The 12,758-nt window shown below is 45.8% G+C and overlaps 1 protein-coding gene across 1 annotated transcript in view; it reads left to right on the forward strand.

The window, feature by feature from the left end:
* Positions 1–12,758, forward strand: part of IMPDH2 (inosine monophosphate dehydrogenase 2) — a 357,093-nt gene that overhangs the window by 16,789 nt on the left and 327,546 nt on the right. Inside the window, exon 4 of the mRNA XM_069206199.1 lies at positions 864–938. Within this exon, the coding sequence (XP_069062300.1) occupies positions 864–938 (75 nt within the window). The remainder of the gene's footprint in view (positions 1–863; positions 939–12,758) is intronic.

Below are 12,758 nucleotides of genomic sequence, written 5' to 3' on the forward strand. Positions count from 1 at the left end.
TTGTCTTTTTTGCCTCCGCATATGTAGGGAGAGGTCATTGTCCAGTATCAGCTGCTGGTTTTCTGTACTATTGTGAGTCCGTTAAGGTTGGTCACATCAAAGAGGACAATGAAGGATCAACTGGTCCCAGGAGCAGAGCCTATCTTCTGACAGATTAGGTTCTGACTTGACCTTCAGCTGTGCATAATTTAAGATGTTTGCTACACAGAGTTCCCAGATTATTTTAAGATCATTGTCTTCCTCATAAATGAGAGTCTCTTAGTAGAAATGTCTGTTTAGACAATGAAGAAGGGTGGTGTGAGGGCGGGTTCTTCAAACTCCATTTAGCATCCTAGTGATGTCCGGCAACCAGAGCAAAGCTTCCCATGAGCATACTTAGCCAGTGAAGGCTGTGCACCAGGGTAAGGGCAATTCCACCGAGACTAGCACACACAACCAGGATTTTGGGCAATAGCTTTTGGTTAATGGTGTATATTAAAGTATCCTGAATAAGGTGAACACATAACTGGCCTTAGTTGCAAGTGGCTACTAATTGGCCTCTGTTAGCAGTGCGATTTCTGTCATAGGGAGCCAGCAAAGCCATTTTAGAGATTGCTTAATATATTGATCTCCAGGTAAGCAGAGATTTAAGATTAGCCCCGTTTCTAGCAATTTAAAGGTTCAAAATGAGGCCATAAGTGAATGTCTTATTCAGGGTTGATGTGCTAAAAATTTTGCAGTAGGTAACCATTTCTACTATGTCCTGTTCGTGATAAATCTCAACTGGTTGCTTCAGTACTTCTTTTTTTTTTTTTTTACTTATCCACACATGAATTAGCATTTTTAAATGTGTACATTTGCTCTTTTGCTCTTTTTATGTGCAGCTCACAGGCGGAATTGGTTTTATTCATCACAATTGTACTCCAGAATTCCAGGCAAACGAAGTGCGGAAAGTAAAGGTAAACTTACAAACTGATAATTTATGATGTCTAGCCTCTGGCAGTGATAATCTATTCTTTTACTCTAAATGTCAGCGTAATGTGTGCTAGTTAAGTCAACCATCATGCAGAAAATCTTGAAATGCTTTAGGATGTTTAAAATGCTGCACGTTAGTGAGCGAACAGTGTACTTCATTTTTTTTTTTGGTGACTTTTGCTCTGCCCAGATTTTAGCCAACTCTTGACACATTCTGCAGTTTGGGTGGGGCGAGTTTGAGGCAAAACTCGGGGATATCATTTCTGTGCTTTAAGAGTCAAAGCCTGTGCACATCAAGGTGAATGTGCAGCACCCTTTGGGGTTATGAGTGGAGGGGGAGGGAACAAGTGTATGGAGAGATATAAGCCTTATCTATTCATGGATGTAACTACTAGCAGAGAGGGCCTTCTTTGCTTCCCTTTCATAATGATTGCAGCAGGAGGCTATAGGTGATTAACCGCCCCTCCCACTACACACAGTTGATCTCAAATGTTTGCCAGAATATGTGTGATGCAGCCTTGGATCTTCACTGTTGTATCTGACAGGGTCTTCAACTTCAGCCCTAAAAATTGGACTTGCAAGTAGCCTGTCTACGTTTTTTACCCACTGCTTTTACTAGACGCAATCCACTGCTGAAAATCTGAAAAAGTGTAAACATTAGCTTGGTTTATTCAGTAATTAACATTCATGGTTGTGTGCCATGCAGAATGTTAATCTTCTATGGGTTTGGATCCCATAGATTGAAAGGGGGGGTGGGGGGTGGGGGAGGATGTGGAGGATGGTGCAATTTTATGAATAAAGGACCTGTGTATTGAGCTAATCCAAGGTAGAATTGCTAAATGATCTTTTAGTCTAGGGACAGTGTGTTCTGTACACAGCATGACCTTTGTGCTCACACATACTGTAAGGCATGTGCTCTCAGGCGCACAATCTAGAGCTGATGTGTCACATGAAGGGCTAATCCTAAAACAAAAGGCAATTTAATATTCTTCTTGTGTTAAAACTCCCCTGAACCTCTTCTGCTAATGTTTCTTTTCCTAAACCTTTTCCAGTGTTTTTGCTATGCATACTATTTTAGCAAAAAAGTTATTTAAATAGACCTCCACTTACATTTAATTATTTATTATCTGTTTTAAACTGTATTTCTTGTAGATATGGTTTGTAGCCAACAAGCAGGCAGACTAGAAGAACCCGCTAACCCCGTTTGTTTCCTTCAACGTAATGTGGAACAGCTCCGTACCGCTAAACCATTACCTAATTAGCCAGACTTCCTTTCAAACGTATGCTTTTTGTCTTTTACAAACGTTTTAACATTGCAACTCTTCTCTTGCTGTTCTGAGTTGCTTTTTGACTTTACTTTGCTTCTTAAATTGTATTAAGCTTGTACGGATTAAAAACTGTGGTATTAGTTAGAAAAATACACTTTTGGGCAAACTTTTTTGTGTGCCATAAAATGCTGTTAAAATTGACATAAAATGTCATGGAGGTTAGGGTAAAACATGTCTTGGAACAAAATGTATAGGAACATTTTACCACACCTTACGCTATAATGGGTATGTAAAATCGTAAGTCTTGCCACTTCATTGATCTACATCTGAAAGACCACATAAGGTTCAGTTAACTTAATATTTAATGGTCAATATTATGTAGTGATTTTTTGAAACAAGAATGTATTTACATCCTGATAAAATTATGTGTGGAACAATGACCAGACTTGTATCCTGATTCAAGTGCAAACTAGTTTGATTCTGAATCCTGATTTCCAGGACACACGTAATGAGGGGCCTTTTCATTTTCTTGTGTTTGTTTTGCTCAACATCAATTCAAGGCGCCATCAAGAACTTCAACTCCTTTACTGAAGAGTGCATACAAACATTAGACTTGTAAATCAGTTGTTGTTTTCTGCTCAGTATCGTCCACAGATGGGATTGCGCATTTGTATACTGCTCTTACATTGAAGGCAAAACCTTTGTTGTAAAGAAACCAAATTCCCATAAAAATTAATACAAACCTTGGTGCAATGAAAGTTATGGTTGCTATACAAAAAAGTGCACATTGACCTGTTGGGTGAGTGACAAACTCATAACTCCTTCAGTGTCCAGGCAGCTCAAGAGTAAGAAAGCCATTACACCTCACTCAATGACACAGAATGATAACAGATAATTTCATCAGTTTAAATAAAAATGGGTTATACAATACATTGATCTAATTTGTGATTTTACTGAAACTGTTGCTGTGGGAATGAAGCACCTTGGCTTTTCCAATCATGAACTGTCGCAACATATGGTAATTGGAGTGGTAACTATGGGCATTAACTTCACTCCCTGGGTTCCAGTTTGCATTGGAGAGGAGCCAGTAGAATGGGAAATAGCTCCCTATTCCAGTAGTCCTCGTATTGAAAGATTATTTGCACATGATTGTGATAGGCCAGTGATCCATGAGTAAATGGGAGTGAAACATTATCCACTTGGAAGAGAAACTGCCTCCTCCCTACCTTTCTTATGGAAAAGCAGCGTATCCCCTTACCTTTGGCAGATCTGTTGTGTGCCTTTCATTTACCCCTCTTTCTTTAGGACTGGGTGGCAATATTTCTCTCAACCCCACACTTATACACTCTCTTCGTTTCCCTGGGTGGCATGATCTGGAATGGAAGTTTAAAGCTCGCTCCTCAGTCCCAAAGGCAACAAAAGCCTGCTAGAAACCAGGGAGTATAAACAGCGGAACTGTTCTGCTCCAGATTACCCCTCACCTCCCCATGGTATAGGGACCCACCCCCCCCCGTCCAGAAACCCACTCTAAAGCCACAAGGTTACTTTCCTTCATCTAGGGACTGTGGCCTGGATAAAGTAAGGCGTTGGCGCAATTCATATGCAAGAGTACGGGGGCTCAAATAGCATTTCTGAAGGTTTTCTTGAAGATGCGGCTTTCTTTAGAAGAGAGCTGATGCCAGGCTTTTTCTGCAAGGGGAGGTTAGTGTTGGGGTAAATTCCAGTGAATTGGCATTTGGTGAATGTTGGGGTTTAAAGTTGTCCACGGTTGTCACGAGCCATGCTTGTACTGTTGCTCCTTCCTTTTTTTTTCCTTGGTTGGACTGAATTTCAGGTAGGTGTTAGACATACAGGACTGGATGATGTGTAGGCAGTGTTTGTGGCATTGGATATCTCAAGCAAAGGAGACTTTCAAATAGTGATGTCATCAGCATATGGGTGAATCTTGATGCTGTTATCTGTGAGAAGAGCACCAATTGGCTTCGTGTGGAGGTGGAAAGTGTCTGTGGTCCGCATGGAACCCAGAGGGGCTCTTCAAGTGATGGGGATCTTTTCTGCCCTGCCACAGAAGTAGTAAGTCTTGGACATTGGTGTTCTCCAACTGCACAATGGTTTTTTCTTTAACTCTGATTTGGACAGACAAATGCCTAACACCCAGGGGTGGCTCTTCCGCAATGGCAGAGGAGCATTGCCCCGTGGTTAAGAGCCAGCAGCAGAAAATTAAAACAATACTTCATTATTTTATTTTTCTGCTGCTGGCTCAGCCAGCATATGGAGGGAGGGGCAGGCTTGTTAATATACTACATAGATTTATCAGTAAAGTTGCAAGTTTGTGTGAAGTTTTTCAGACATTTCTTGGAAACCTACCTGTAAATGACAGTGCGGTACCACATCATGCTTTAGTAATATATTTATTATAAGTGAGTGTTTAAACATAAACTGGATCACACAATTTGAGAACAGTTTACGAGTCAAGTACATTAGTTATGTGAAATATTGTTAATCGACCTGGAGGTCTAGTAACATTTTTGTTTTTTTAGGCCTGGCTTACCTTGTCTTAAGTCGGGTTGATTCAGCAGCGGCTGGCTATTGCCATAGCGTCACTGTTCCACTTCTCATGGATGCGCCTGAGCACCTTAAAGCCTGACGCACAACTACAAATTTTCAGTCCTATCTAGTTTAGTCAGCAGGCTGAAGAAAAACTGGTGAGGATGAAGAATGAAACACTTGAAACTGCGGCACTTGTGGGAAAGAAGAAATTCTTCGAATCACAATATAGGACCTTTGTTGTTATCCTCGGAGAGTTCAATCTCTGCATTGAGCTTTTAGTTGCATTATCAGCGAGGCCAAGTATATCCTTACTGAAAAGACGATCTAAGGGAAAATCTGCTTGCTTGGCCAGCCGACACCTCTTATGTTTTGGACTCCCCTATTGGCAGTTTGGGGGGGGGGGGGGGCAGGCGGGGGACATGATATTGCAACATTTGGCAGAGCGGGGAAAGATCAGAAATGACAAGTAGGTGTTGACTGTTGTAACATGCGCATTCTCTACATTTCAAGGCGTCTCCTTTACCTTTCCCATCAATGCAGCTTTGAAATTCTACTGCCTTTTCCACTAAAACTAGTTTCAAAATTCCCACTAACTATGCTGTTGAATACTTCCTTGCTGCTATAGGTGCAATTGAACCAGTTTCTTCCCCTCACAGCAGAGGCTCCTACTTAATATATTTTCTGATCCTTTTAAAAAGGAATCCAAAAAACATCCTGGATATTTGAAGCTAATGGGTGAAAATGTTTGTTAATCCTCCATCAAATTTCTCTGTTTTGGGAATGGGAATTGTACACTGCATCTGCAGGATGCTCACTCCCACTTTCCTATTTATAAAAACCTCAGTAGGCATATAAGGTTTATATTACAAACGTCACAGTACCAATCTGTGGTGCTTCCTTTTTGTTTGAAATCTGCTTTTCAGACTGGTTGTCATATCAGCAGCCCACCTCTTACCTCGAGGAATATTAATCTAGCCATCCTTCGATGATTGACAGATTAAAGGTTCTTAAAAAATCTGTAATGTCCTCCATTTAGGATTTGTCTTATCTGGGAGTAGCAATAAAATCAGTGCATGAAAAGTTTTTGTAGGAAGTTGGCTCTGTATGTGCTATTTCAAAGTAAGGAATAGCATGCACAGAGTCCAAGGGTTCCCCTTAGAGGTAAAATAGTGGTAAAAAGAGATAATACTAATGCTCTATTTTGTGGTAGTGTGGTCGAGCAGTAGGCTTATCCAAGGAGTAGTGTTAAGCATTTGTTGTACATACACATAGACAATAAATGAGGTACACACACTCAGAGACAAATCCAGCCAATAGGTTTTTATATAGAAAAATATCTTTTCTTAGTTTATTTTAAGAACCACAGGTTCAAATTCTACATGTAATATCTCATTCGAAAGGTATTGCAGGTAAGTACTTTAGGAACTTCAAATCATAAAAATTGCATGTATACTTTTCAAGTTATTGACAAATAGCTGTTTTAAAAGTGGACACTTAGTGCAATTTTCACAGTTCCTAGGGGAGGTAAGTATTTGTTAGGTTAACCAGGTAAGTAAGACACTTACAGGGCTTAGTTCTTGGTCCAAGGTAGCCCACCGTTGGGGGTTCAGAGCAACCCCAAAGTCACCACACCAGCAGCTCAGGGCCGGTCAGGTGCAGAGTTCAAAGTGGTGCCCAAAACGCATAGGCTAGAATGGAGAGAAGGGGGTGCCCCGGTTCCGGTCTGCTTGCAGGTAAGTACCCGCGTCTTCGGAGGGCAGACCAGGGGGGTTTTGTAGGGCACCGGGGGGGACACAAGTCCACACAGAAATTTCACCCTCAGCGGCGCGGGGGCGGCCGGGTGCAGTGTAGAAACAAGCGTCGGGTTCGCAATGTTAGTCTATGAGAGATCTCGGGATCTCTTCAGCGCTGCAGGCAGGCAAGGGGGGGGTTCCTCGGGGAAACCTCCACTTGGGCAAGGGAGAGGGACTCCTGGGGGTCACTTCTCCAGTGAAAGTCCGGTCCTTCAGGTCCTGGGGGCTGCGGGTGCAGGGTCTCTCCCAGGCGTCGGGACTTTAGGTTCAAAGAGTCGCGGTCAGGGGAAGCCTCGGGATTCCCTCTGCAGGCGGCGCTGTGGGGGTTCAGGGGGGACAGGTTTTGGTACTCACAGTATCAGAGTAGTCCTGGGGTCCCTCCTGAGGTGTTGGATCGCCACCAGCCGAGTCGGGGTCGCCGGGTGCAGTATTGCAAGTCTCACGCTTCTTGCGGGGAGCTTGCAGGGTTCTTTAAAGCTGCTGGAAACAAAGTTGCAGCTTTTCTTGGAGCAGGTCCGCTGTCCTCGGGAGTTTCTTGTCTTTTCGAAGCAGGGGCAGTCCTCAGAGGATGTCGAGGTCGCTGGTCCCTTTGGAAGGCGTCGCTGGAGCAGGATCTTTGGAAGGCAGGAGACAGGCCGGTGAGTTTCTGGAGCCAAGGCAGTTGTCGTCTTCTGGTCTTCCGCTGCAGGGGTTTTTCAGCTGGGCAGTCCTTCTTCTTGTAGTTGCAGGAATCTAATTTTCTAGGGTTCAGGGTAGCCCTTAAATACTAAATTTAAGGGCGTGTTTAGGTCTGGGGGGTTAGTAGCCAATGGCTACTAGCCCTGAGGGTGGGTACACCCTTTTTGTGCCTCCTCCCAAGGGGAGGGGGTCACAATCCTAACCCTATTGGGGGAATCCTCCATCTGCAAGATGGAGGATTTCTAAAAGTTAGAGTCACCTCAGCTCAGGACACCTTAGGGGCTGTCCTGACTGGCCAGTGACTCCTCCTTGTTTTTCTCATTATTTTCTCCGGCCTTGCCGCCAAAAGTGGGGCCTGGCCGGAGGGGGCGGGCAACTCTACTAGCTGGAGTGTCCTGCTGGGTTGGCACAAAGGAGGTGAGCCTTTGAGGCTCACCGCCAGGTGTGACAATTCCTGCCTGGGAGAGGTGTTAGCATCTCCACCCAGTGCAGGCTTTGTTACTGGCCTCAGAGTGACAAAGGCACTCTCCCCATGGGGCCAGCAACATGTCTCGGTTTGTGGCAGGCTGCTAAAACTAGTCAGCCTACACAGTTAGTCGGTTAAGTTTCAGGGGGCACCTCTAAGGTGCCCTCTGTGGTGTATTTTACAATAAAATGTACACTGGCATCAGTGTGCATTTATTGTGCTGAGAAGTTTGATACCAAACTTCCCAGTTTTCAGTGTAGCCATTATGGTGCTGTGGAGTTCGTGTTTGACAGACTCCCAGACCATATACTCTTATGGCTACCCTGCACTTACAATGTCTAAGGTTTTGTTTAGACACTGTAGGGGTACCATGCTCATGCACTGGTACCCTCACCTATGGTATAGTGCACCCTGCCTTAGGGCTGTAAGGCCTGCTAGAGGGGTGTCTTACCTATACTGCATAGGCAGTGAGAGGCTGGCATGGCACCCTGAGGGGAGTGCCATGTCGACTTACTCGTTTTGTCCTCACTAGCACACACAAGCTGGCAAGCAGTGTGTCTGTGCTGAGTGAGAGGTCTCCAGGGTGGCATAAGACATGCTGCAGCCCTTAGAGACCTTCCTTGGCATCAGGGCCCTTGGTACTAGAAGTACCAGTTACAAGGGACTTATCTGGATGCCAGGGTCTGCCAATTGTGGATACAAAAGTACAGGTTAGGGAAAGAACACTGGTGCTGGGGCCTGGTTAGCAGGCCTCAGCACACTTTCAATTGTAAACATAGCATCAGCAAAGGCAAAAAGTCAGGGGGCAACCATGCCAAGGAGGCATTTCCTTACACAACCCCCCCCCAAACGAAAGAGGATGAGACTAACCTTTCCCAAGAGAGTCTTCATTTTCTAAGTGGAAGAACCTGGAAAGGCCATCTGCATTGGCATGGGCAGTCCCAGGTCTGTGTTCCACTATAAAGTCCATTCCCTGTAGGGAGATGGACCACCTCAACAGTTTAGGATTTTCACCTTTCATTTGCATCAGCCATTTGAGAGGTCTGTGGTCAGTTTGAACTAGGAAGTGAGTCCCAAAGAGGTATGGTCTCAGCTTCTTCAGGGACCAAACCACAGCAAAGGCCTCCCTCTCAATGGCACTCCAACGCTGCTCCCTGGGGAGTAACCTCCTGCTAATGAAAGCAACAGGCTGGTCAAGGCCATCATCATTTGTTTGGGACAGAACTGCCCCTATCCCATGTTCAGAGGCATCAGTCTGCACAATGAACTGCTTAGAATAATCTGGAGCTTTGAGAACTGGTGCTGAGCACATTGCTTGTTTCAGGGTGTCAAAGGCCTGTTGGCAGTCCACAGTCCAGTTCACTTTCTTGGGCATTTTCTTGGAGGTGAGCTCAGTGAGGGCTGTCACAATGGATCCATATCCCTTTACAAACCTCCTGTAGTACCCAGTCAAGCCAAGGAATGCCCTGACTTGAGTCTGGGTTTTTGGAGCTACCCAGTCCAGAATGGTCTGGATCTTGGGTTGGAGTGGCTGAACTTGGCCTCCACCTACAAGGTGGCCCAAGTAAACCACGGTTCCCTGCCCTATCTGGCATTTGGATGCCTTGATAGAGAGGCCTGCAGATTGCAGAGCCTTCGAAACCTTCCTCAGGTGGACCAGGTGATCCTGCCAGGTGGAGCTAAAGACAGCAATATCATCAAGATAAGCTGTGCTAAAGGACTCCAAGCCAGCAAGGACTTGATTCACCAACCTTTGGAAGGTGGCAGGGGCATTCTTTAAACCAAAGGGCATAACAGTAAACTGATAATGCCCATCAGGTGTGGAGAATGCTGTCTTTTCTTTTGCTCCAGGTGCCATTTTTATTTGCCAGTACCCTGCTGTCAAGTCAAAGGTACTTAGAAATTTGGCAGCACCTAATTTATCAATGAGCTCATCAGCTCTTGGAATTGGATGGGCATCTGTCTTGGTGACAGAATTGAGCCCTCTGTAGTCCACACAAAACCTCATCTCTTTCTTTCCATCTTTGGTGTGAGGTTTGGGGACTAAGACCACTGGGCTAGCCCAGGGGCTGTCAGAGCGCTCAATTACTCCCAATTCCAGCATCTTGTGGACTTCCACCTTGATGCTTTCCTTAACATGGTCAGACTGTCTGAAGATTTTGTTTTTGACAGGCATGCTGTCTCCTGTGTCCACATCATGGGTACACAGGGGTGTCTGACCAGGGGTTAGGGAGAAAAGCTCAGGGAACTGTTGTAGGACTCTCCTACAATCAGCCTGCTGTTGGCCAGAGAGGGTGTCTGAGTAGATCACTCCATCTACTGTGCCATCTCTTGGGTCTGATGACAGAAGATCAGGGAGAGGTTCACTCTCTGCCTCCTGATCCTCATCTGTTACCATCAACAGATTCACATCAGCCCTGTCATGGAAGAGCTTAAGGCGGTTCACATGGATTACCCTCTTGGGGCTCCTGCTTGTGCCCAGGTCCACCAGGTAGGTGACCTGACTCTTCCTTTCTAGCACTGGGTAAGGGCCACTCCATTTGTCCTGGAGTGCCCTGGGAGCCACAGGCTCCAGAACCCAGACTTTCTGCCCTGGTTGGAACTCAACTAGTGCAGCCTTTTGGTCATACCAAAACTTCTGGAGCTGTTGGCTGGCCTCAAGGTTTTTGGTTGCCTTTTCCATGTACTCTGCCATTCTAGAGCGAAGGCCAAGTACATAGTCCACTATGTCCTGTTTAGGCTCATGGAGAGGTCTCTCCCAGCCTTCTTTAACAAGGGCAAGTGGTCCCCTTACAGGATGACCAAACAGAAGTTCAAAGGGTGAGAACCCTACTCCCTTCTGTGGTACCTCCCTGTAAGCGAAAAGCAGACATGGCAGGAGGACATCCCATCTCCTTTTGAGTTTTTCTGGGAGCCCCATGATCATGCCTTTTAATGTCTTGTTGAATCTCTCAACTAAGCCATTAGTTTGTGGATGGTAAGGTGTAGTGAATTTATAAGTCACTCCACACTCATTCCACATGTGCTTTAGGTATGCTGACATGAAGTTGGTACCTCTGTCAGACACCACCTCCTTAGGGAAACCCACTCTGGTAAAGATACCAATGAGGGCCTTGGCTACTGCAGGGGCAGTAGTCGACCTAAGGGGAATAGCTTCAGGATACCTGGTAGCATGATCCACTACTACCAGGATATACATATTTCCTGAGGCTGTGGGAGGTTCCAGTGGACCAACTATGTCCACACCCACTCTTTCAAAGGGCACCCCCACCACTGGAATTGGAATGAGGGGGGCCTTTTGGATGCCCACCTGTCTTACCACTGGCTTGACAGGTGGGGCAGGAGAGGCAAAACTCCTTAACCATGTTGGACATATTGGGCCAGTAGAAGTGGTTGACTAACCTCTCCCACGTCTTGGTTTGTCCCAAATGTCCAGCAAGGGGAATGTCATGGGCCAATGTTAGGATGAACTCTCTGAACAGCTGAGGCACTACCACTCTCCTAGTGGCACCAGGTTTGGGGTCTCTGGCCTCAGTGTACAGGAGCCCATCTTCCCAATAGACCCTATGTGTTCCATTTTTCTTGCCTTTGGACTCTTCAGCAGCTTGCTGCCTAAGGCCTTCAAGAGAGGGACAGGTTTCTTGTCCCTTACACAGCTCTTCCCTTGAGGGTCCCCCTGGGCCTAAGAGCTCAACCTGATAAGGTTCAAGCTCCAAAGGCTCAGTTCCCTCAGAGGGCAGAACTTCTTCCTGAGAAGAGAGGTTCCCTTTCTTTTGCTGTGTTGCAGTTGGTTTCCCAACTGACTTTCCTGTTCTCTTGGTAGGCTGGGCCATTTTTCCAGACTCCAGCTCTACTTTTTCACCCTGTGCCTTGCATTGTGCTCTTGTTTTCACACACACCAGTTCAGGGATACCCAGCATCGCTGCATGGGTTTTTAGCTCTACCTCAGCCCATGCTGAGGACTCCAGGTCATTTCCAAGCAGACAGTCCACTGGGATATTTGAGGAGACCACCACCTGTTTCAGGCCATTGACCCCTCCCCATTCTAAAGTAACCATTGCCATGGGATGTACTTTTCTCTGATTGTCAGCGTTGGTGACTGTGTAAGTTTTTCCAGTCAGGTATTGGCCAGGGGAAACCAGTTTCTCTGTCACCATGGTGACACTGGCACCTGTATCCCTCAGGCCCTCTATTCTAGTCCCATTAATTAAGAGTTGCTGTCTGTATTTTTGCATGTTAGGCGGCCAGACAGCTAGTGTGGCTAAATCCACCCCACCCTCAGAAACTAGAGTAGCTTCAGTGTGGACCCTGATTTGCTCTGGGCACACTGTTGATCCCACTTGGAGACTAGCCATACCAGTGTTACCTGGATGGGAGTTTGGAGTGGAACCTTTCTTGGGACAGGCCTTGTCTCCAGTTTGGTGTCCATGCTGTTTACAGCTATGACACCAGGCCTTTTTGGGATCAAAGTTTTTACCCTTGTACCCATTGTTTTGTGAAGAGGCTCTGGGCCCACCCTCCTGTGCAGGTTTTTGGGGGCCTGTAGAAGACTCTTTACTATTTTTAGTTTTGGTTGTCTCATCACCCTTCTGCTGGGGAGTCTTCGTGACCCCTTTCTTTTGGTCACCCCCTGTTGAAGTCTTGGACACCCTTGTCTTGACCCAATGGTCCGCCTTCTTTCCCAATTCTTGGGGAGAAATTGGTCCTAGGTCTACCAGATGCTGATGCAGTTTATCATTGAAACAATTACTTAACAGGTGTTCTTTCACAAATAAATTGTACAGCCCATCATAATTACTTACACCACTGCCTTGAATCCAACCATCTAGTGTTTTCACTGAGTAGTCAACAAAGTCAACCCAGGTCTGGCTCGAGGATTTTTGAGCCCCCCTGAACCTAATCCGGTACTCCTCAGTGGAGAATCCAAAGCCCTCAATCAGGGTACCCTTCATGAGGTCATAAGATTCTGCATCTTGTCCAGAGAGTGTGAGGAGTCTATCCCTACACTTTCCTGTGAACATTTCCCAAAGGAGAGCACCCCAGTGAGAT

This window comes from Pleurodeles waltl, chromosome 9 (assembly GCF_031143425.1).
Source record: "Pleurodeles waltl isolate 20211129_DDA chromosome 9, aPleWal1.hap1.20221129, whole genome shotgun sequence".
Classification (NCBI taxonomy): Eukaryota; Metazoa; Chordata; class Amphibia; order Caudata; family Salamandridae; genus Pleurodeles; species Pleurodeles waltl.